Source organism: Megascapheus bottae, chromosome 6, assembly GCF_031878675.1.
Source record: "Megascapheus bottae isolate mThoBot1 chromosome 6, mThoBot2.hap1, whole genome shotgun sequence".
NCBI classification, from domain to species: domain Eukaryota; kingdom Metazoa; phylum Chordata; class Mammalia; order Rodentia; family Geomyidae; genus Megascapheus; species Megascapheus bottae.
The window spans coordinates 371544-395038 of NC_143514.1; the positions used below are offsets into that span (position 1 = coordinate 371544).

General features: G+C 38.9%; 1 protein-coding gene across 2 annotated transcripts in view; it reads left to right on the forward strand.

Moving 5' to 3' along the window:
- The window catches only part of Lrig2 (leucine rich repeats and immunoglobulin like domains 2), a 63756-nt gene that overhangs the window by 15632 nt on the left and 24629 nt on the right, over window positions 1-23495 (forward strand). Inside the window, exons 2-11 of one of the 2 annotated variants that reach the window (XM_090334053.1) lie at window positions 3183-3248; window positions 6432-6506; window positions 6664-6798; window positions 8747-8890; window positions 9017-9160; window positions 10324-10467; window positions 10701-10844; window positions 16792-16872; window positions 18842-18913; window positions 19298-19366. In XM_090334053.1, coding sequence (XP_090190179.1) covers window positions 3183-3248; window positions 6432-6506; window positions 6664-6798; window positions 8747-8890; window positions 9017-9160; window positions 10324-10467; window positions 10701-10844; window positions 16792-16872; window positions 18842-18913; window positions 19298-19366 — 1074 coding nt within the window. The remainder of the gene's footprint in view (window positions 1-3182; window positions 3249-6431; window positions 6507-6663; window positions 6799-8746; window positions 8891-9016; window positions 9161-10323; window positions 10468-10700; window positions 10845-16791; window positions 16873-18841; window positions 18914-19297; window positions 19367-23495) is intronic. The other variant, XM_090334054.1, reaches the window with a different exon arrangement.

Consider the following 23495-nt stretch of genomic DNA (forward strand, 5'->3'; position numbering starts at 1 on the left):
GGCAGGCCTAAAATGGCAACAAAACTATTCACTTGATTGAAATCAGGAGTATGTGGTGTAGTAGGAAATATGAATTTATGAATTGGATTAAAGTATCTCAATGTAAGATTTTTTTTTTTTCTTGTCCTGAGGTTTTGGACTCAGGGCCTGAACACTGTCCCTGAGCTCGTTTGGCTAACCCTACCATTTTGAATTACAGCACCACCTCCATTTTTCTCCCTCCTTTTCTTTTTTTGTCTGTCATGGGGCTTGAACTCTGGGCCTGGAGGCTGGCCCTGAGCTCTTCAGCTCAAGGCTAGTGCCCAAACACTTGAGCCACAGCACCATTTCTAGTTTTCTGGTGGTTAATTAGAGATTAGAGTCTCATATACTTTTGTTCCTGGGCTGGCTTTGAACTTCGATCCTCAGATCTCAGCCTCCTGAGTAAGCTAGCATTACAGATGTGTTGTATAGAGGAATTATTTCATGTCAGGTAATGAGTACATTTCTTTTATTTTTATTTTTTGCTAGTCCTGGAGCTTGAACTCAGGGCCCAAGCACTGTCCTTGGGCTTTCTCAAGGCCAGCACTCTACCGCTTGAGCCACAGCACCATTTCTGGCTTTTTCTATGTATGTGGTACCGAGGAATCGAACCTGGGTCTTCATGCGTGCTAGGCAAGCACTCAACCACTAGGCCAAACTCCCAGCCCATGAGTACATTTCTTTTTGGACATTATCACTCCTCCCTTCACTCTTTCACTGTTCTCTCCTCCTGTCCCTGCCCACAAGGTATGTAGTTTATTTTCAACTAGTATCTGCTGAGTACTGAATTAATATTTTTATGTTTTCCAACACAGACCTTCATTCTGATATGTCATGCCAGATATTTTGGAATAAAAGTCTTAGAACTATTGTGGAAAAGCAATGTTTTAACTTAGCTTTAGTTATGCCATGTGTCAGTTAAGGGCTAGATGAAAGTGGCTAGGTTTATAGATGGGCAAGCATACATTTAGTTGAGAACAAATTGTTCTGCTGTGATGGAGACATCAAACCTGCATGTGTCTTTAAACTGCCTGTGGCTGCACAGTGAGATACATTGATCTATAATGTTTCTCCACTGTGTGCCTGTTGCTAGCTATATTGTAACACATATTACATCTACTGGTAGACAGCTTGTGTGTTGGTTGGATTCCACCTCAACCTTGTAAAGGTGCCGGGAATCATTAAGGTGAAATTTTAAAATCCATTTAAATGAACTCATGACTAACTTTGGTAAAATATCCAATAAAGTACTTGATAGAAATGAGATGGAATTAGAATTTCGGATTTATGACTTAAGTTTGTAGTTGTATGGTTTTTGGATTGATAAGCTACGAATTTCTGCATGTTTCTTAAAGTGAGGGTTATACAAGTATTGGCCTTATAAACTAGTTGTGAGAATTTAGCCAGGTAATTATAGTGTGAGAAGACTACAGGGTGCTTAATAAACATTCATCTGTGATCATTATTTGCATAATTTGAAATGAGATGAATTCCCCTCCCCTGTATCTAGATAGGAATTTTTAGGATAACCACATCCCTGTGGTTATCAGATCCATTTTCTTTTTTTTCAAGACCAGGACTCAGATTCAGTGTTTGACACTCTTGCTAATTGGCTGGTATTCTACCACTTGAACCGTACCTCAAACCCCTCCATTTTTTTTTCCTTTTTCTTTCTTTTTTTTTTTTTTTTTTTGAGATAGGGTCTTACTGCATAGTCTCCGTTGGTCTGGAACTTGGACTTCTCTTGCTTCAATCTTCTCTGAGTCCTGGGATTAAAAGTATACACCACTATACCAAGCTTCAACATTGTAAAGATTTTTTTATTAGCATACACTGATTGTTCGAAGAATTTCATTGTGACATTTTTATGCATCATATGATGTAGTGTACCCTGATCAGACTTACCTCCTGCTTCTTCTCCTCTCTACTCTAAAATAATTTTAACAGGTTTCATAAAGTAGTTCAGTACATTTGTCCTTATTTACCCTCTCTCTTTTCCACTGTTACCCACTATCCAACAGAGCCTATTTCATTTTCCTGATAACACCAAGGGTTTCACCAAGGTATTTTTGTTCTTTTTTTTTTTTTTTCAAGTCCTGGGGCCTGCTCAGGGCTTGAGTACTGTCCTTGGACTTTCTCAAGTCTAGGGCTCTACCACTTGAGCCATGGCACCATTTCCAGCTTTTTTTTCTACGTATGTGGTACCAAGAATCAAACCAGGGTCTTCATGCATGGTAGGCAAGCACTCTCCATTAGGCCAAGCTCCCAGCCCTCACCAAGGTATTTTTCTATATACAGAACAGCCCCTTCTCTTGCTTTCTCTTTCCTTCTCCCCTTACCCAATTGATAAACAGCTTTCAGTGAACTTCCTTATGTCATCCCTCTTTAAACTAGATATTATACATTTACTCTCCATCTTTCTACTTCCTCCCTCCCTTAAACAGCCCCTCCTCAACCCCAGGCCTAGGGCTTGAACTCGGTGCTTGGGAATTGTCCTTGAGCTCTTTTGCTGAAGGCTAGTACTTAGCACTTGAGCCTTAGCTCCACTCTGGACTTTGGGGTGCTTAATTGGAGATGAGAGTCTCAGACTCCTGCCTGGGCTGACTTTAAACCTCCATCCTCAGATCATACCCTCCTGAATAGCTAGGATTTGGTCATGTAGCTTAGGAGCTGTCCTTGAGCTCTTTTACTCAAGGCTACTTGCTCTACCACTTTGAGCCAAGGTGCCACTTCCAGTTTTTGAGTGGTTAATTGGTCGGTCGTGGGGCTTGAACTCTGGGCCTGGGAATTGTCCCTGAAGGCTACCCAACCTTACCCTTGGAGCCACAACACCACTTCCCATTTTCTAAAGGTTAATTGGAGGTAAGTCTCTTGGACTTTAGTGCCTAGGCTGGCTTTGAACTGTGATCCTCGGTTTCAGCCTCTTGAGTAGCTAAGGCGTGAGCCACAGTGCCTAGCTCAAATTCACATTTAATAAAACCTTCAGTATTCCTAGTTTAGTTCCTTTTTCAAAATTTTCTTTTACTTGTGAAGTTAGGGATCCAACCCAGATTCTGGCACATATTAGGCAAGACCTCTCACTAAGCTCTTATCTCCAGACTTGTTTTTTTCTTTTAAGTTTGCTTTCTAATACTAAATTTAAATTGATTTTTTTCCTTCAGGGATTTGAGCCATAATCGATTGTCTAATTGGAATATCAGTTTGGAGTCACAAACCCTGCAGGAAGTGTAAGTTATTTTATGTATCTAACGTTAAATTCTTTGAAATGATTTAATAAATTCTGAGTTTGAGTATTTAATCTAGAGATGCTGTCACATGAAGACTTTTTAAAAATGTTGTTAATTTGTCTTTCATTAGCTTATAAGTTATATTCATTTTCACAGGTTAAAGCATATTAACTCTGTCTCATCCCAACAATTTCCCAAACTATTTCAGTTAGCAGCAATGTTCTATGTTTATACATGTTCACAATCTAATTACTCCTCTACCAGACTATTCTTCTCCTATGCGGGAAACTTTTTAATTAAGTTATTTGAAAACCTAAACTTATCTTTGTTTTTTGTTTTGCTTTTTTTTTTTAATTACAAACTGTAGGCATTGAGTTGGTGATTTCAAATTACAAATTGTATAGAAATATTCTCCTTGGGCCATGAGTGTGGCCTAGTGGTAGAGTGCTTACCTACCATTTAGGAAGCCCTGGGTTCAATTTCTCAGTACCCACATACACAGAAAAAAACCAGAAGTGATGCTGTGGCTAAAGAGGTAGAGTACTAGCCTGTTTTTGTTGTTGTTGTTGTTTTTTGCCAGTCCTGGAGCCTGAGCCCTGTCTTTGGGCTTTTTCCTCTAGCCGAGTTCTACCACTTGAGCCACAGCACCCCTTCTGGCTTTTCTATGAATTGAACCCGGGTTTTCGTGAATGCTAAGCAAGCACTCTACCACTAGGCTGAACTCCCAGCCTAGAGTGCTAGCCTAGAGAAAGGACAGTGCCTAGGCTGTGAGCTCAAGCCCCAGGACTGGCAAAGGAAAAAAAGACAAAAAAGAAAGAAAGAAACAAATATTCTACTTCCCTGAAACCAAAAATAATATTCCTTCCCTCCTGGGAAATTTTATGTTTTTTTTGCATGCTTTCAACCCAATGAAACTGTATGGTATAAATTTTTAAGTGTTTTTGTAAATTACCTAAAATAATGGCATCATATCTAAAGTTGATTTATAAGAAATAGAGTATTTGGGTTATTACTCGAGAATGTGGTGGTTGATATAAGTCAGTTTTTCTCTCCTCTTGGCTAAAGTTTTTTCTTTAATGAAATCTGTTGTGTAATTTAAGGAGGAATGTTTCTGTATTTTTTCTCCCCCCCCCCTTTTTTTTTGTTCTGGTTCTGGGGCTTGAACTCAGGGCCTACGCACTGTCTCTGAGCTTATTTTGCTCAAGGTTAGCACTCTTATCATTTGAGCTATAACTTTTTTTTTTTTTTTTAAATAGACTTCTTGCCGGTGCTGGCTTCAAACCACTAATCTCAGGTCTCAGCCTCCTATTAGTAAGGATTACAGGTGTGAGCCACTGGTGCCTGGCATTCCTTTTTTTTTTTGAGACAGTGTCTAACTATGTAGTTCAGCCTAGACTTCGGATCCTCCTGCATCAGAATTTTATAAAATATTAACAGTATCAATTATTGCTTTATGATGTTCCCCAGGACACAGCTATTGATAGATCTTTTCTCTTTACATCTTCAGAACCCTCCGTTGTTGTTTTTAATTTTTACTTTTTTTTTTTTTTTTTTTTTGCCAGTTGTGAGGCTTAAACTCAGGGCCTGAGCACTGTCCTTGGGTTTTCTGAAGGTTAGCGCTCTACCACTTGAGCTGCAGCACAATTTCCAGCTTTTTCTATGTATGTAGTACCAAGGAATCGAACCTGGGTCTTTGTGTATACTAGGCAAGCACTCTACCACTAGGCCAAACTCCCGGCCTAATTTTTAAGTTCTTAAAATTTTTTTTTAGGTTTTTTGTTTAATCTTCAAACTTTGTTTTCATATATTACATATACAAGGGAGTGGTCATTATGACATTTCCACAGGTAGAACCAGTGTATCCTGATCAACCTCATCTCCTCTGTCACTCTCCCTTGTCCTACTCCCCCTTTTTAAAAGGATAACTTCACTGAGTCCTTGTTGTCCCTGTATAATTTCTTCTGGTCCCAAATATACTGCTTTTACTGTCTTGTAAAGCAAAGAAATAGCTGAAAGAATGGGCAATGAGGAAAGGCTTCCTTGGGGAGACTTTGTAACTTCAACTGGGTTCTTAGAATCTCTATGTCTGGTTTCTTTTCTGGGTTCTAGATTGTTGAACTTGTTTGTTTTTTACAAACAAATGAAATGTGATTGAGATTTGTTCTTGAAATATCTGAAGCAGTCTGTTGAAAAGGCAGCTAAGAATAAGCATGTCATACATGTCATGCATATAATATAATTAGTCTTAGATCTTTTCTCTGCACGGATATCTGTGTTCCTCAGCAACCCTCCTAATGTTGAATAGCTTTAAAGATAATTTAAAAAATTGTATGTGTGTATGTGTATTGAGAGAGATACCAAGATCTAGATGGATTAATTATTTCTTCTTTAAGGATTCAACTGCAAGTTTTCAAAGAACTTTGCTAATACTAAAATTACTTAAGGTGAAATAATGTTTAGTCTTCCTAATATTGATTTTAAAAATCAGTATTTTTAGCTGAGTGCAGTGGCTCACACCTGTAATCCTAGCTGCTCAGGGAGCTAAGATCTGATGATCAAGGTTCAAAAGTAGCTCAAGGTTCAAAGCCAACCTGGGCACTAAAGACAGTGAGACTTCTATCTCTAATTAACCCCTAGAAAACGGGTGCTGAGATTCAGGGGGTAGGGCAGTAGCCTTGAGCTAAAGAGCTCAGGGACAACACCCAAGCCCAGAGTCCAAGCCCTATGACCGACCAAAAAACAACAAAAAAAAACAGTATTGAAACATTTCTTTTACTAAATTGTCTAATTTCTTAGTAAATACATTTTTATCTTAGTCTAACTCTGAGTGATAGGCGTTTTCAAATTTGGCACTCACCTAAACAGTATGTATTAGGCAGAAAGCAAAGTTTAAGAGGTAGAAATCATTTCTTTTTTTTTCCCTTTCCTTTTTTTTTTTTGCTGGGTCATGGGGCTTGAACTCTGGGCCTGGATGCTATCCCTGAGCTCTTCAGCTCAAGGCTATCGCCCTATCCCTTGTGCCACAGCACCATTTCTGGTTTTCTAGTGGATAAGAGTCTCATAGTTTAGTGCCCAGGTTGGCTTTGAACCATGCCTCCTGAGTAGCTAGGATTGCAAGCGTGAGCCATCTTGTCTGGTGAAAGCATTTCTTTTTTTAAGCTTTTAAATATTTTTCTCCAATAGGAAAATGAATTATAACGAACTAACTGAAATTCCATATTTTGGAGAACCAACAACTAATATTACTCTACTTTCATTGTAAGTAATTAAGGTCTCAGATCTTTTGTTTATATTATAGACAGTATGTAGAATTTTTTTCTTTGTTTTTAAGTATCCCTATTGTTAATCATAATTAATGACCTGTGGCCTGAGGCGAATCACTGGTAACAGCTATAATATAATATTTGTTTTGTAGAGTTCATAACTTAATCCCACAAATAAATGCAGAGGCATTCCAGTTTTACCCTGCTCTTGAGAATTTAGACCTCAGTTCCAATATAATATCAGAAATCAAGACATCTTCCTTTCCTCGAATGCATCTTAAATACTTGTAAGTAAAATGAGTTTAAATGTATTTAATTTTTGTATTTTTTATTTTATTATAAAGGTGATGTACACAGGGGTTACAGTTACAAACAAATGTACTCAAATTTTTTTTCTTTTTGCCAGTCCTGCGCCTTGAACTCAGGACCTTGGCACTGCCCTTGGACACTTTTTGCTCAAGGCTAGTGCTCTGCCACTTGAGCCATAGAATCACTTCCAGTTTTTTCTGTGTATGTGTTACCGAGAACTCAAATCTAGGGCTTCATGCATGCTAGTAGGCCGCATTCCCAGCCCCCAAAAAGTGTTTAAGTACCTTTTTATTCCTCTTTGGTACCTGTCTTCCCTGAAATGTCTATTATTTATTTGTGATTTGGTATGCATGCATTAAACGAGCCTAGGATTGGGACCTTAAAGTTAGTGGTATCTCACTTTCCCTCCAGAAGAAAGAGTACACTGGTTAGAAAATATTGGTAGGCATCCAGAGTAAACTTTGAGGTTCAATTCTGGATTTTTTTTTTCCGTTTATTTTTAAAGAATAGTAGTGGGCCTGGAGTTTGGCCTAGTGGTTAAAGTGCTTGCCTAGCATGCACGAAGACCCGGGTTCGATTCCTCGGTACCACATATATAGAAAAAAGCCAGAAGTGGTGCTGAGGCTCAAGTGGTAGAGCTCTAGCCTTGAGAAAGTCCAAGGACAGTGCTCAGGCCCTGAGCTCAAGCCCAGGACTGGCAAAAAAAAAAAAAAAAAAAAAAAAAAAGAATAGTAGTGCCAGGAGTGGTGGCTCAGGCATGTAATCCTAGCTACTCAGGAGGCTGCGATCTGAGGTTCACAGTTCTAAGCCAACCTGGACAGTAAAGAGTGAGACTCTTATCTCCAATTAATGACTAGAAAACTTGAAGTGGTGCTGTGCCTCAAGGGGTAGGGTGGTATCCTTGACCTGAAGAGCTCAGGGACAACGTCTAGGCCTAGGTATAGGGTGGTAGCAGGTAGCTTTTCTATTTGGTTTGTGGTGCTGGGGATTGAGCCCAGGGCCTTGTGTATCCTAGGCAGGCACTCAACCTGTGAGCCATACATTTGGCCCTAATCAGCAGTTCTATAAAAGGTGAACAGGACTGAAACTGTAGTTTACCCTATATAATGATAATAGTAGTTAGCATTTATGCTAATATAGTCTAGTTTATAAAACCTATTCACTAGTCTGGTACCAGTGGTTTATGCCTGTAATCCAAGAGGCTGAGACCTGAGGATCACTGTTTATGCCAGCATGGGCAGGTGAGATACTTTTTTTTTTTTTTTTGGTCAGTCCTGGTCTTGAGCTTAGGGCCTGAGCCCTAAGGGCCTGTTCTTGGGATTTCTCATGGCTAGAGCTCTACTACTTGAGCCTCAGCACCACTTCTGGCTTTTTTTTTTTCTGTGTATATGGTACCAAGGAATCAAACCTGGGTCCTTGTACATGCTAGGTAAGCACTCTACCACTAGGGCCAAACTTCCGGCCCAGGTGAGATTCTTTTATCTGTAACCACCATAAAAGCCAAAAAGGGAGCTGTGATTCAACTGCTAGAGTACCAGCCTTGAATGAAAAAGCTCAGGCCCAGAGTTCAAGCACCAGTACTGGTACATACAAAAATAAATAAATAAAGTTCATTTAAAACATAAAGCCTATTTATACATAATGCCACATAACAACCTAGACAACGTAGGTGTCATACTTTTTCAGGTCTGAGGATTGAACCCAGTGCCTTATATATTCTAGGCAAGTACTCTACCACTGAGCCATATTCCCAGACTTGTACAAAATTTACAAAATTAGTAAATGAAGAAAAAAAAAGCAAGTGATGTGTAAAGTTGCATATAATAAAGTGATAGAGCTGGAGGTCAATTACATACTGTGGGAAGCTTTTAGTAGTAGAAATTTTATTTAAAGCTTCTTCTTTTCATGTTATTTTGTCAATTTTAGGAATTTGAGTAATAATAGAATAACCACTTTGGAGGCTGGTTGCTTTGATAATTTATCAAGTTCCTTATTAGTGGTAAAGTTAAACCGGAACCGGATTAGCATGATTCCACCTAAGATCTTCAAGCTGCCTCACCTCCAGTTCTTGTGAGTAACTAGATACATGAATCGATTGTAAGGAGATAGCTTTTCCTTACACTGTCTTTTCGCTTCTCGATTATTGTTAGAGTATTTCAGTAAACCAATTTTCTAACGAAAATTTTTTTGTTTAAGGGAACTTAAAAGAAACCGGATTAAAATTGTGGAAGGTCTTACATTCCAAGGGCTTGATTCCTTAAGATCTTTGAAAATGCAGCGCAATGGAATTAGCAAACTTAAGGATGGAGCTTTTTTTGGTTTGAATAACATGGAAGAACTGTGAGTACTGAATGCTAGAATAGAGGATTATTAGCAATAGAGTCTGCCTGGGACCTTTCAGTGCTAAATAGCTAGAATGATTGCTTAATTAATACAAACATTAATACATTGGTACTCTATTCTCTGTTGTGAAATAAGTATATTAAACAAAATTTTTTTTTGTTAGTGTTAGACATCGAACCTGTGCAAATGCTTAGCACACGATCTACCATACACTGTAATTTCCTATTTTTTACTTAAATATGTTAGCTACTTGATATTGTTGCCAACCTGGGCAGGAAAGTCCCTGAGACTCTTACCCACCAATTAACCACTAAAAAGCTGAAATGGAGCTGTGGCTCAAATGGAAGAGCACTAGCTTTGAGCAAAAAAGCTCAAGAACAGCATTCAGTCCTTCAGTGACTATCCCTAGGACAGGTACTGAAAAACCAAGCCGAGACAAAAAAATGTCTCATGTAATAAGTTTATATTCTCTAATTCACCTCTAGCAATATATATATATATATATATATATATATATATATATACACACACACATATATATTATTATTATTTTTTTTTTTTTTTGTCGGTCATGGGGCTTGAACTCTCGGCCTGGGTGCTGTCCTGGAGTTTTTCAGCTCAAGACTACCACCCTACCTTTTGAGCCACAGCACCACTTCCAGTTTTCTGGTGGTTAAAAGTCTCATGGGCACAGGACTTTTGTGTCCCGGCTGGTTTTCAAACGCAATCCTTAGATCCCAGCCTCTCCTGAGTAGCTAGGATAACAGGCATGAGCCACCAGCACCCAGGTAGCAATAAATCTTAAATAGACTTGTGTGTTACTTGAGTTCATCAAAAGTCCATGAAGATTTAGAATTGTATTTGCACTGTTGGTTCATGCCTATAATCCTAGCTACTCAGTGGGCTGAGATTTGAAGATTGCAGTTTGAAGTCAGCCTGAAAAGAAAAGTTTGTTTGACTCTTATCTCCAATAAACTAACCAGTTTAGAAAAAAATAGAAAACCTTTGTGGCTCAAGTGGTAGAGTGCTTGCCTTGAGCACAGAGAGGCTAAGGACAGTGCCCAAGCCCTCAGTTCAAGCCCTAGGAATGGCAGAAAAAAAAATTGAATCTGCTATCAAAGTGCCTTGTTTTGACTTAATTTTCATTCTTAATTCTACAGAGAACTAGAACACAATAACCTTACTGGGGTGAACAAAGGTTGGCTGTATGGCTTGCGAATGTTACAACAGCTATATATGAGCCAGAATGCTATTGAAAGAATCAGCCCTGATGCATGGGAGTTCTGCCAAAGACTGGCTGAGCTGTAAGTGTGGAGTAGCGTCTCATTGGAGGAGCTATAAATGTATGGTGACATCTCATTGAAGGCTGTGGGACTAGAACAGGTTGAAAATAAGTAGTTCTCATGGCTGTAAAGAGATCTAATATCTGTCATTCCTAGATTACTGTTAGAATCTAAACTTACAATAATGTAGGAAAAAATTATAAATTGAGCCAAAATATAACACAGTTTTTACTTCCCATATTTCTTGTTTATAGCGATTTGTCCTATAACCAACTGACCCGTCTTGAAGAATCTGCCTTTGTGGGTCTGAGCTTACTAGAGAGATTGAATCTGGGAGACAACAGAGTCACTCACATTGCTGATGGTGCATTTAGGTTTCTTTCTAATCTTCAGACACTGTAAGTATATTTTTTAAAATGAAGTGAAAAGCTGGACACTGTTTGCTCATGCCTATAATCCTAGCTGTTCAGGAAGCTGAGATCTCAGGGTCAGGGTTTGAAGCCAGCCCAGGCAGGAAAATCCATGTGACTCTTACCTCCAATTAACCAACAAACAGCCAGAAGTGGAGCTGTGTCTCAACTGGTAGAGTGCAAGCCTAGAGCAAAGGAAGCTCAGGGACAGTACCCAGACCCTGAGTTCAAGCCCCAGGGGCACACACAATGAAGTAAAGCAAATTAAAACCATGAAATCTTCAAATTTATGTATTCTAGTATTCTCTGACCTATGCCTCAGGGCAAAACAGTTTTGTCTTGTTCCATTGGTCTAATACCTATAATAGGCAGCAAGTATGTACTTTTAGTTAATCATGTGAACATTAAAACTAGTTACTGTTAATAGTTTGCTGTATAACTATATTTGTGTTTTTTAGGGGAAAGAGAAGGGAAGGCTGTTAAGATCCAACCCAGGGCTTGAATGTGCTAGACAAGCACTCTATTAAGTTTATACAGCTCCTTGCTCTGTGTGACTTTTCCCAGAAGAAATGAAGTATTGAGTGTTCCCAGATACTAGCATATTATTGCCTTTTCATATTAGTAGGATAAAGTCTGAGGCACTAATTTGCACAATGTTTAGACCAGTATTAGAACCCAGATCAGTTTGACATGAAAACACCTGTGTATTTCATAGCTTTTTCACAGGTATCATTTTCTTGTTTCTTTATGAAGGAAGAAATACAGAAACATTTTTAAGACATATTCTTGCTGATCTTGAATTGCTGCCTTCTCTGCTTCTTGTGTGTTGGATTACAGACTTGTACCACCATGCTTGATTAAGTTTGTAAATTTTTTTACTCCCTGGGCAGTGCTGGGCAGTGCTGGTCATGCCTTGCATGTGGTAGGTACGTAGTCTACCACTGAGCTACATGCCCCATGTAAATTTGCAGGTTCTTAACAACTTCTTACTAGGAGGCTTTGTGGCACTCTGAATTTGAATTATACATGGTTTCAGAAAATTGCTAGGCTTCCATATCTGGGACCTAACCATCACTGAGCTGGAAACGTGATGGTCATTGGTACATATATGCACAGGTTTTTGTTTTCCGTTTTGTGGTGCCAGTGATTAAATTTGGAGCTTTGCACACTGAGGCAATAGCTCACTTTAGTTATATCCATAGCCAGGTTTTTGTCTGATTAACTCCCCTATTCTCCCCTTCTTTATATGACATCCTTCAGATTTGGCATTGAAAATTAAAGTGATTCCTCCTTCCCCTTTTTCAGTGTTATCAGAACTGAAACTAGATTTGGGCAGACTTAGAAACATGTATCAGATTGGCCTTTAGACATTTCAAAGGATGTCAAATGAATAATTTTCAGTATATTATTGCTTGTAGAGTTAACGTTTAAGCAAATAATTGAGGAAGTAAACCATCTAGTGTCACAGAAGTAGTTAAGGTAGAATAAAGGTCAAATCTGGCTCTTTTTGTGTGTGGCAGTATTGGAGTTTAACCTGGTTTCATATATGCTTTGTTAGGCAAGGATGCTGCCTCTTTAACCATACCTCCAGTCCAGAGAGTTGAGCCACTGGTGATTTCAGTGTTTATTCCTTAGTAAAATAAAATGCTTCATTAGCTTTTCACTTCAAGTAAAGATGGCTAAGCAAGAAGAGAGAATCAGCTGTTAGTTATACAACTTTATGCTTTTAGTTTTGTTTTTTTTTTCTTTGTCCAGTCCTTTATTGAAGGAAGGGCATCAAAAGAAATGATCTTACATGGTACGGGAAATATAAACACAACTACATAGACATAAAAACTTATGACTCTATAGACATAATGTTTTAGTACATAGATTGATATGTATCTATGATATACAAACCCTTAGCCTAATTTTGATTATGTTCTAAAAACTAAGTGCCAGTAATTGTATATAGAGATTCTCTTCTTGAATACTTGTTTGTTAAACATGTCATTTGAAATATGATGTAACAATCAATGTTAATAAATTCTATAATAATAATAAGAAGAAATGATCTAAACCTCAAACCCAGACCCTAGAGAGGTTGGCACACTGTCTCCCAGCCTGTCCTTGCAGCACGGTCCATGGGCAACTCCTCTGCCCTTCATCTTCAGATTGATGTGTCCATCTCGGAACCTCAGTGGACACTTCTGTGGGCAATGCTAGCCGCTGGGGGTGGGCAGGTAGGACCCCATACCTGCTGCCCTCTCTGCCTCTTCCTGACTGTAGGGTTCAATGGTCAACTGCTTCAGCCTTTTCTTGTGGTCTTTGGATCGTAAATGGGTTTTAAGGATGGTAGATCTATGAAGTACCTCGTGCAGGCCAGACAGCGATGCAGACCGCCCCCGGGAAGGTCAGGGTTGGGTTCCGGAGTCTGGGGTCGGCTTGGGCCTCGCGGGCCCTAGTGGCCGCAGCTCGTGGTGAATCTCATCCAGGTCTGGCCGCTGCCGCTTAGCCTTCATCTGGCAGGCTAAGGAGTGCACTCTGTGCGTGCAGCTCCAATGGGAGCAGAGCCATGCCAGTGACAGTGGAGCCCCAGGGTCGGGCGAAGAGAGGAACCCATGCGCAATGACTGCTTTTAGTTTTTTTTTTTTTTTCCTATTACCAGAGTTTAAACCTAGTATGATCCATGCTTGTTTGACTGGTGCTTTACTACTTGAGAGCCATCCCTGCTAATTAGCCAGCAAAAAGCCATACCTCCAGTCTGGCTTTATCTGGTCAAGTAGAGAATATGTCCTAAGAATTTCTGCCCAGGCTAGCTTTAAACTTCGATCCTGAGCCTTCAAACATAGATCTCAGCCTCCTGAGTAGAAATATAGAACTAAGCCACAAATAAAAGTTTTTTGTTTTCTTAGGAAGCTAAAAAGATCTGTGTGTGTGTGTGTGTGTGTGTGTGTGTGTGTGTGTGTGTGTGTGTGTGTGTGTGTGTGTTCGTGTTCCTGTGGCTTGAACTCTGGGCCTATGAGCTATGAGTTGTTTTGTTTTGGCAGTCCCAGTGCTTGAACTCAGAGCCTGAGCACTGTCCTTGGGCTTTCTCAAGGCTAGAGCTTTACTGCTTGAACCACGGTACCATTTCCAGCTTTTTTCTTTTTTTTTCTTTCTTTTTTTTTTGGTATCGTAAGTTTTTTTTTTTATTGTAATTAGTAAAAGGGTTACATGATATTTGCCAGATAGAAGGTGCATTAATTCACATACATTGATTCCAGCTTTTTTCTATGTATGTGGTACCAGAGGAATCCAACCCCGGTCTTTGCGCATGCTAGGCAAGTACTCTACCACTAGGCCAAACTCCTAGCCCCTGTGAGGTTTTTTTTTTTTTTAACTGTTTTTTTTGTCTTTTCCTTTTTGGCACTGGGGATTGAACCAGTGTTAGGCAAGCACTTTGCCACTGAGCTACATCCCAGCCCTCCCTTGAGTTTTTTTTTTTGTTTTTTTTTTGCCAGTCCTGGGCTTGAGCTCAGGGCCTGAGCACTGTCCTTGGACTTTCTCAAGGCTAGAGCTCTACCACTTGAGCCTCAGCACCACTTCCGGCTTTTTTTTTCTATATATATGGTACCGAGGAATCGAACCCGGGTCTTCATGCATGCTAGGCAAGCACTTTAACCACTAGGCCAAACTCCCGGCCCCGTCCCTTGAGTTTTTTTTTGCTCAAAGCTAACACACTAACATTTGAGCCACAGCTCCAGTTCTGGCTTTTTAGCAGTTAATTAGAGGTAAGACTCCTGGACTTTACAGCCTGTGCTGGCTTTGAATTTTATCCTTATGTCTCAGCATCCTTAGTAGCTAGAATTACAGGTGTGAGCCACCAGCACCCGACACAGTGGCTAGCATAGTCTGTCTTCCTTAGAGGTGTGGAAATGGCTTTTTTTTTTTTTATATTTTATTAACACTCATTCTTTTACATCATATTTTAAATGTCAGGTCTAACAAATAAGTATTCAAGAATGGGATCTCTGTATGCAATTACTGGCACATGGATTTAAGAACAAAATTAAAATTAAGCTGAGAGCTTATATATCAGATAAATATTAATCTATATAATATAACATGTCTATAGAGTATACCATCATAGATTTTTTTTGTCTAGATAGTTATGTTTATATCTCCAAGATCGTGTCATTGACCTTGAGTACCCAAATATTGGGTCACTGCTCTTGTGCTGTTTGAATCTAATATTCACATATCAAGGAGGACCATGCGCCTTTGTTCCTTTGGTCTTGACTTATCTTGCTCAACATGATTTGCTCTAGTTTTACCCACTTCCCAGCAAATGCCATTATTTTATCTTGTCTGTTGGCTATGTAGAATTCCATTGTTAATATGTACCACATATGTACCCCTTCACCTGTAGTGTAGGGACATCTGGGTTGTTTCCATCGCTTGGCTATTGTGAATAGTGTGAGATGAACCTGGCTATGTAGGTGTCCTTATCATATTCTGGGTATGACACTCAGGGTAGATGCCCAGGAGTGGTAAGGCTGGGTTGTAGGGAAGGTCTAGGAAATGGCTTTTAAACTGCAAAGCTCTGCACTGCTCTTTGTCAGCCATCTTAAGTTTAAGGACCAGAAGGGAAGCTGGAGTTACCCAGAAATATCATTATTCTGAAATAGTGTTTCTTTTCCTTTTCCCTTTTCTTTCTTTCTTTCTTTCTTTCTTTCTTTCTTTCTTTCTTTTTCTTTCCTTTTTACTTTTTTTTTTTTTTTTTGTCTTCCCTGAACTCAGGGCCTGAGTACTGTCCTTGGGCATTCACAAGGCTAGAGCTGTACCACTTAAGCCATGCACCACTTCTGGCTTTTTCTATGCATGTGGTACTGAGGAATGGAACTCAGAGCTTCATGCATGCTAGGCAAGCACTCTACCACTAGGCCGCGCTCCTGGCCCCTGAAATTGGCTTTCTAAGCTATATTACCTCTGTCTTCCTTTTTGCAAGTCCCTATTTATAATTTTTATATGCTCACATAGCTAGGGAGATTAACACTATTATCATACTATTAATACTGTTGATACCATTAGCATACTGTTGTCATTAATACTATTAGCTTAATAGTATTAAGCAATTAGATTTATTAGATTAGCTTAATGCTTGCATTTTTATTGCAAATATTCCTTTAAAAGGCCAGATTGAATCTTTTTTTTTTTTTTTTTTGCCAGTCCTGGGCTTGAACTCAGGGCCTGAGCACTGTCCTTGGACTTTCTCAAGGGTAGAGCTCTACCACTTGAGTCTCAGCACCACTTCTGGCTTTTTTCTATGTATGTGGTACCGAGGAATCGAACCCGGGTCTTCATGCATGCTAGGCAAGCACCTTAACCACTAGGCCAAACTCCCAGCCCCCAGATTGAATCTTTATCATTGTTTTTATTAGCATATATTAGCTTATACAAGAGAGATTAATTGTGACATTTCCATGCAAGTATTCAATCACTCTTGCTCTGTCACTTGTCCTTACCCTCTTCCTAGAACAATTTCAGCATTTTTCATGGCTCTGTTTTCATATGCAATCTACTTTATCCTTTTTTATCCTGGTCATTAGCCCAACCCCTTCTTGCTAGTACCTCCTCTTATCAACAGAGGATATTTCTCTTTCTCTTCCCCTCAACAGCCTAAGTATCAATTGTTTTTGGTGAGGTTCTTTATGCTGTTTTAACTACAATTATAGTTTTTCAGAATTATTCACACAATTATCCACCTTCTACTTTTATTTTCCCTTTCCCCTTCTCCTCTTAAGTAGTTCCTTTGACTCATATTCTATATTTTTGTGTGTGTGTATTATATATATGTGCACATAATCATTAAAATTAATATGTACACCATAGCATTACCAATCCAGAGTGTTGCTCAATGCTGTGAGGGTCATATTGATTAACATAACCTGATTCTCTGTGACTTTATTTTTAGAGACTTAAGAAACAATGAAATTTCATGGGCCATAGAAGATGCTAGTGAAGCTTTTGCTGGACTCACAAGTCTCACTAAATTGTATGTATTATTTTAGTATGTTTGTAAAGATGAATTTTCATGAACCTGTTGTAAATGTGATTGGATTTGTATCTATTTGATAGTTAGAAAGTCTGAGCATTCTGATTTATCTCTTAAAGAAAGGAGCTATGTTTTTCTTTTTTTTGATCAATGGTTTGTCATTATTTTTTGTTAGTGGTCCCTATTTTTAAAAATTGATAAAAAAAAATTCCTATAGACCCTTAAAGGAAAGTTAAGCAACTAGAATCTTTTCTTTCAGATAAAAGAAATGCACTCATACTATAGTTGAACTAAAGTGTTTTGAATTGTGTGAGCTTTTTAGGGTAGGTCTCTAGTGAAGAATCTCTCAGGTAACACTTTAAATCCCTCATAATAAGAATTTCTTCAAATTCATACTTAATGTGAATTTATTTGATTCTTGTTAAGAAAAAGATGGAGAAATTAACTCAGCACAGGCAAACCACCAGTTTATTAGTGGTCACTGTAGGTGTCAGAGATGCTTCATTGACGTCTTACTAGAAACCTTCATGCTGTGTTTTGCATTGATTTACAAATTCATAGCATTCTTTTTTTCATATATTTTTTATTGTAATTAATAGAATGGTTACATTATATTCACCAGATAGAAGGTGCATTACTTCATATACATTGATACCCTTTCTCATGTCTTGGTCCCCATTTCCCTCTCCCCCACCCCCAAATCAAACCTCTTATGGCCAAAGAAAATGAGGTTTAGAAAGCCTAAGTATTTTTGCCCAAGATTTGATGCTTATCAAATAGCTGAGCAAAGAGGCTAGAATTAATTATCTTGGATTTTAGTCATGTGCTATTTCTAGGAATGTATTTAGCTTTCTGTTTTCTACGTTGATGGGACTAAGCTTTCTTTTTTTTTTTTTTTTTTGCCAGTCCTGGGCTTGAGCTCAGGGCCTGAGCACTGTCCTTGGACTTTCTCAAGGCTAGAGCTCTACCACTTGAGCCTCAGCACCACTTCTGGCTTTTATCTATGTATGTGGTACCAAGGAATCGAACCCGGGTCTTCGTGCATGCTAGGCAAGCACTTTAACCACTAGGCCAAACTCCCGGCCGGGACTAAGCTTTCTGTACTTTTTTAAAAAATTATTTTATTGTCGGGGTAATTATAGAGGGGTTACAGTTACATTCTTCGGGTAGTGGGTACATTACTTCTCACACAAGCTTTCTGTACTTGTTTACCTACTCTTTACCTTCCTCATTCTCATTGTTACTTTTTTTTTCTTGGTCGGTTGTGGGGCTTGAACTTTGGTCCTGGGCTCTACCTGTCCTTGAGCTCTTCTGCTAAAGGATAGCACTCCTGAGCCACAGTTCTACTTTTGATTTTCTGGTGGTTAATTAGAGATAAGAGTCTCATGGACTTTCACGCCCATGCTGGCATGCTGGTGTTGAACTGAGATCCTCAGATCATAGCCTCCTTAGTAGCTAGGATTACTGGCATGAGCCACCAGTGCTCAGCTATCATTGCTTTCTTTTTATAAAAGTAAAAAGACTTCTCTCACCCCCTCACTCCAAAGGGATAGATAGTTATAGAGTATAACTTTAAACATACATGATCTGCTTGCCTGCCTGCCTCTCTGTCTTGATTGTGCCTGTACTGGGGCCTGAACTCAGGAGCTTTTGCTCTCCCTTAGCTTTTTTTTTTTTTTTTTAAATATATATTTTTTATTGTAATTAATAGAAGGGATACATGATATTTGCCAGATAAATGGTGCCTTAATTCCCACACATTGATACCCTTTCACATGTCATGGTCCCCATTTCCCTTCCCCCCTCCCCCACCCTATAGCATTCTTAAAAATGCATATTCTTAACCAAACTGTACACATTAAATGTGTGTAATGTTTTGTCAGTGTCATCTCAATAAAGCTGTTAAAAAATACAGCAAGCACACTGGTTTTTATTTTATAAGTAAATAATGAGTTAAATTTTATTTCAGAATCTTACAAGGAAATCAGATTAAGTCAATTACAAAGAAAGCATTTATTGGCCTTGAGTCCCTTGAGCATTTGTAAGTATTTCGCATACATCTGTTTACTTTACAAATCATCTTTGCTATTAGCAGAGGTTGTTTAGAACATATAGTTTGTATAGCTTAAAAACATTTTTATTTTGAAGTAGTTGTACGAGGTTACTACAATTGCATAAGTCAAGTTTATGATAATGTTTCTTGGTCACTGTCACCCCTTCCTTTGTTCTCCCTTAAGGCCTCAAGTGGTCTCAAGTGTTAAGAAGTTCAGTTTTTATATAATGAACACTGAATATAATAGCTGCATTAGCTCACTCTTCTTCATTCCCTCCATGTTCCTCCATCACCTGCATCCCCACACATGTTTATATAGCTTAATTAACTGTAGAAATGGTCATATGTAATGTTTCATTTCTGTCTTTTCAGAGATTTGAATAACAATGCTATAATGTCTATCCAAGAAAGTGCTTTTTCTCAGACTCCCTTGAAAGAACTGTAAGTGACTGATGGTCTTAAGGTTGTTTTTGTTTTATTTTAAAAATAAAATTTGTCAGTGCTTATGTTTCCGAAACTGTGCAGTTTAGGCGGAAGGAGAAAAATGTGTTATTGCTTAGTTTAGTAGTAGAATGTAGTTTAGAAACAACCTTGAAAAGCTGGTGCTTGTGGCTAGGAGTTTGGCCTAGTGGTAGAGTGCTTGCCTAGCATGCACCAAGACATGGGTTCCATTCCTTGATACCACATATATAGAAAAAGCGGGAAATGGTACTGTGACCCAAGGACATTGCTCAGGTCCTGAGTTCAGGACTGACAAAAATAAAAAGCTGGTGCTTGTGATTAGGAAACCTTAGAAAGCACAGGAGTCAGTTCCTTTTTTTCCTCTGTCCCTATTTGTCTCAGAAACACATGTTCTTAATTCTTGCCCTTTGTGCGGGTTAAAATTAAAGTATTATTAGTTTGATTTTGTTCTCTAGTGTATGAGTTGTATGACCCAGAACTTCTGTATAATTATCAGATAATACTTTCAAAATACTGAAATGATCAAAACTGTTGGGTAAAAAAAAAATAGCATTACATATGTCTGTGTATAAATTTTTTTTGGGGTGCTGTACTGAATGCTACATTCAGGACCTGAGTGCTATCCCTCAGCTTTTTCTTTCAAGGCCCTGCCATTTGACCCACACTTCTTTTTTTTTTTTTATTGTAATTAATAAAAAGGTTACATGATATTTGCCAGATAGGTGTATTAATTCACATACATTGATACCCTTTCACATGTCTTGGTACCCATTACCCTCCCCCCTAACCCCCCCACCCATCTTAGTTTTCCCCCCTTCCCTATCAAATTCCAAATAATCAAATACAAATAATTTCAATATATCAGATAACAAAGTGAGATACTGTAACAATATGAGATACCCAAGGGACAGCAAAGGAGATGAGAAATAACATAGTACATTAAGGACAACAATCATTCGTTATATGGCTTTTGTTTCAATATCCTGGAGGTCCTTTCAATTAGCTTCATACTATATGGCCTTATGTATCAAGGTTTTGCTCTATTGCAGATCTCTGCTAGTAGAGCCCAAGGTTTCTACTGATTATGACAAATGAGGGAAACCATTGAGCCTAAGTTCCTTTGAGTCTGGCTTACTTCACTTAATATGATATTTTCTAAGTCTTTCCATTTCCTAACTAATGGTTGACCCACACTTCTACTTTAAGTTTTTTGTTGGTTAATTGGAGGTCTTGGTCTCTTGTGCTTTCCTACTCACACTGACTTTAACCCACAATTCAGATATCAGTTTCTTGAATCACTTGTATTATAGGTATGAGCTATTGGTGCCCGGCTTATTTCTCAGCTTTTTTTTGTTTGCGGCTGGTACTGCCCTACCCTTGAGCCACTTGAACCATACTTCCAATTCCTTGGGTTTTGAAAAATTACTTTCAAAGTGGTGCGGTGCGGTGCGGTGCAATGCAGTGTGGTGGTAGCTCAAGCCTGTAATCCTAGCTACTGGGAGGCTGAGATCTGAGGATTGCAGTTCAAAGCCAGCCTGGACACTTAAGTCCATGAGACTCTTATCTCCAGTTAACCACTAGAAAACCCGAAGTGGTGCTGTGGTCCTAGGGACTGGGTGGTAGTCTGGAGCTGAAGAGCTCCAGGCCCAGAGTTCAAGCCACATGACCAACGAAAAAAAAATTATGAATTCTTTACTCCCATTTCCTGTGTCTAAAACAGGAAGTTTCTCCTTTACTTCCCTATTTCCTTCTATTTTATTTGGCTGGGCTAAAATACATTTTTGTTAAAACTTCAGAAATTCTTTAAAAATTATAGTTGTGTTGGTTTAAAGAGTTCTGAGTGAGGGGATGTGGCTGAGACTTAATATTAATTTTAAACTGATGGTTTGAATCTGCAGCCCGGTATCATGACTGTTGGACTGTAATAGTTTATTTGGTGTGCACCAGGACTGGTTCTCTTCATGTAATGGTAATAAATATTTAGTGTTTTGAAACTTTTAGAATAATTTGATATTACTCTGACACTTTGGGGGGGGGGCGGAGGTGGTCCTGGGGCTTGAACTCTGGCCTGGGTGCTGTCCCTGAGCTCTTCACCTCAAGGCTACTGCCCTACCCTTGACACAGCCCTACTACCCATTTTCTAGTGATTATTATTTGGAGATAAGAATCTCTCAGCCTTTTATTGCCCAGGCTGGCTTTGAACCTTGGTGCTCAGATCTCAGCCTCCTGAGCCACTGCACCCAGCTACTCTGACACTTTCAATATTGTTTATAAAAGTATTGTTCTTTAGTGGATTGGAAATTTTTATAGGCTGGCTTTTCTTCCCCTCCCCCCCAAAGACTGAGATTAAGTAACTACATATATTTCAGTCACAAACACATTTTAACAGTCACAATGATAAGCTAATGAATAATACAGACTAGTTCTTAATACATGTAGTTTAAGATGTATTGAGGAATGTGTGAGCTTTTAATTGCCTTGATTCAAATTTTTCCTTACTTCCCTTTAACCTGTAGATGGGTTGTTAAGCCTTAGACTTGGTATCATCTCAGTACAAGAATAGCATCTCCCTCCAGTTATGTGAAGGTAAAATGAGATAATTTATTTTGTGAATTATCCTTTCATCATGTACTGTTCAAGGTACTATTCTGGATACTGAAAAAAGCAGTAAATAAAGTTTTGGGGGTTTTTTGTTTTTTTTTTGTTGTTGTTTTTTGCCAGTCCTGGGCTTGAGCTCAGGGCCTGAGCACTGTCCTTGGACTTTCTCAAGGCTAGAGCTCTACCCTTGAGCCTCAGCACCACTTCCGGCTTTTTTTTATGTATGTGGTACCGAGGAATCGAACCCGAGTCTTCGTGCATGCTAGGCAAGCACTTTAACCACTAGGCCAAACTCCCGGTCCCCAAAAAAAGCAGTAAATAAAGTTTATATTCTAGTACCCTATTATCCTGCAGAGAGCAATAAAGGATGAAGCAATGGATCTATCAGGTAGGAAGATTTCTAAGGAAAAGGAAAAACAAGTCAGGAATAGAGAGTGAAGGGTAAAGTATATAAGGAGATTTCTGAAAATATAGCTTTGGACAGGAGCATAATGAAATGGCAAACCATCTGAATATAGACTGAAGGGCTTTCTTTTTCTCTCATGGTTTTCTTTCTTTTTTTTTTTTTTCGGTCAGGTCGGGCTTGAACTCTGGGCCTTGGGCAATGTCCCTGAGCTCTTCAGCTCAAGGCTACCACCCTACCCTTGAGGCCACAGCGTCACTTCTGGTTTTCTAGTGGTTAATTGGAGATTAGAGTCTCATGATCTTTAGTGCCTGCCCAGGCTGGCTTTGAACCTCTATCCTCAGATCTCAGCAAAAGGAGTTTAGAGTTAGTTAATGCTCTGAGACTTCCTATGTGGATCTAATATATAGAGGATTTTGTGCCTTTTTTTTTTTAAAAGCTTTAGGGTTTTGAGTACTGACTTTCATATAGTTGAGTGACTACAAAAATCAAAATGTTGGAAAGCCATCATTAAGCCAGTGATGGTGACCCCAGCCTATAATCCTAGTTATTTGGGAGGCAGATATGGGGAACTGAGGCTGGAGTCCAGCCTTGGCATAAAAATTTGTAAGATTCCATCTCAACCAAGGGCTAGTGTGCAGGAGAAAGCAATGTAGGGGTAATGGCCTGGGCCTGTAGTCTCTAGCCACATGGGCAACACAAGTGGGAGAATCACTACCCCAAAAATAAGGTAAAAAGGGCTAGAGGCTTGCCTAAGTAGGCTTCCATAAGGAAGTTATATTTGTTATAAGAACATAATCGAACAGTTTAGAATAGTAAATGAATCTCTAGAGATTGATTTAGAAATTGTGAAAAAGATTCTTTTCTTGATCAAATTTTAGTCAGGCTTTTGAATTCCCTCCCTTCTCTCACCCCTCCCCCCCAGCTTTACCTTGTCAAACCAGTTTTGGAAGAACAGGTCCAGTGGGACCATCTGATTATTTTCATGTATTCTTGCTGTATGATCTGATCCTTCTGCACCATTCTCTAGGTGATACTTGATCACTAGTCTCTCTTCAGCAACATATCTGTTACGTTATTTCTGATTATTTCTGCTTCCTAGTACTT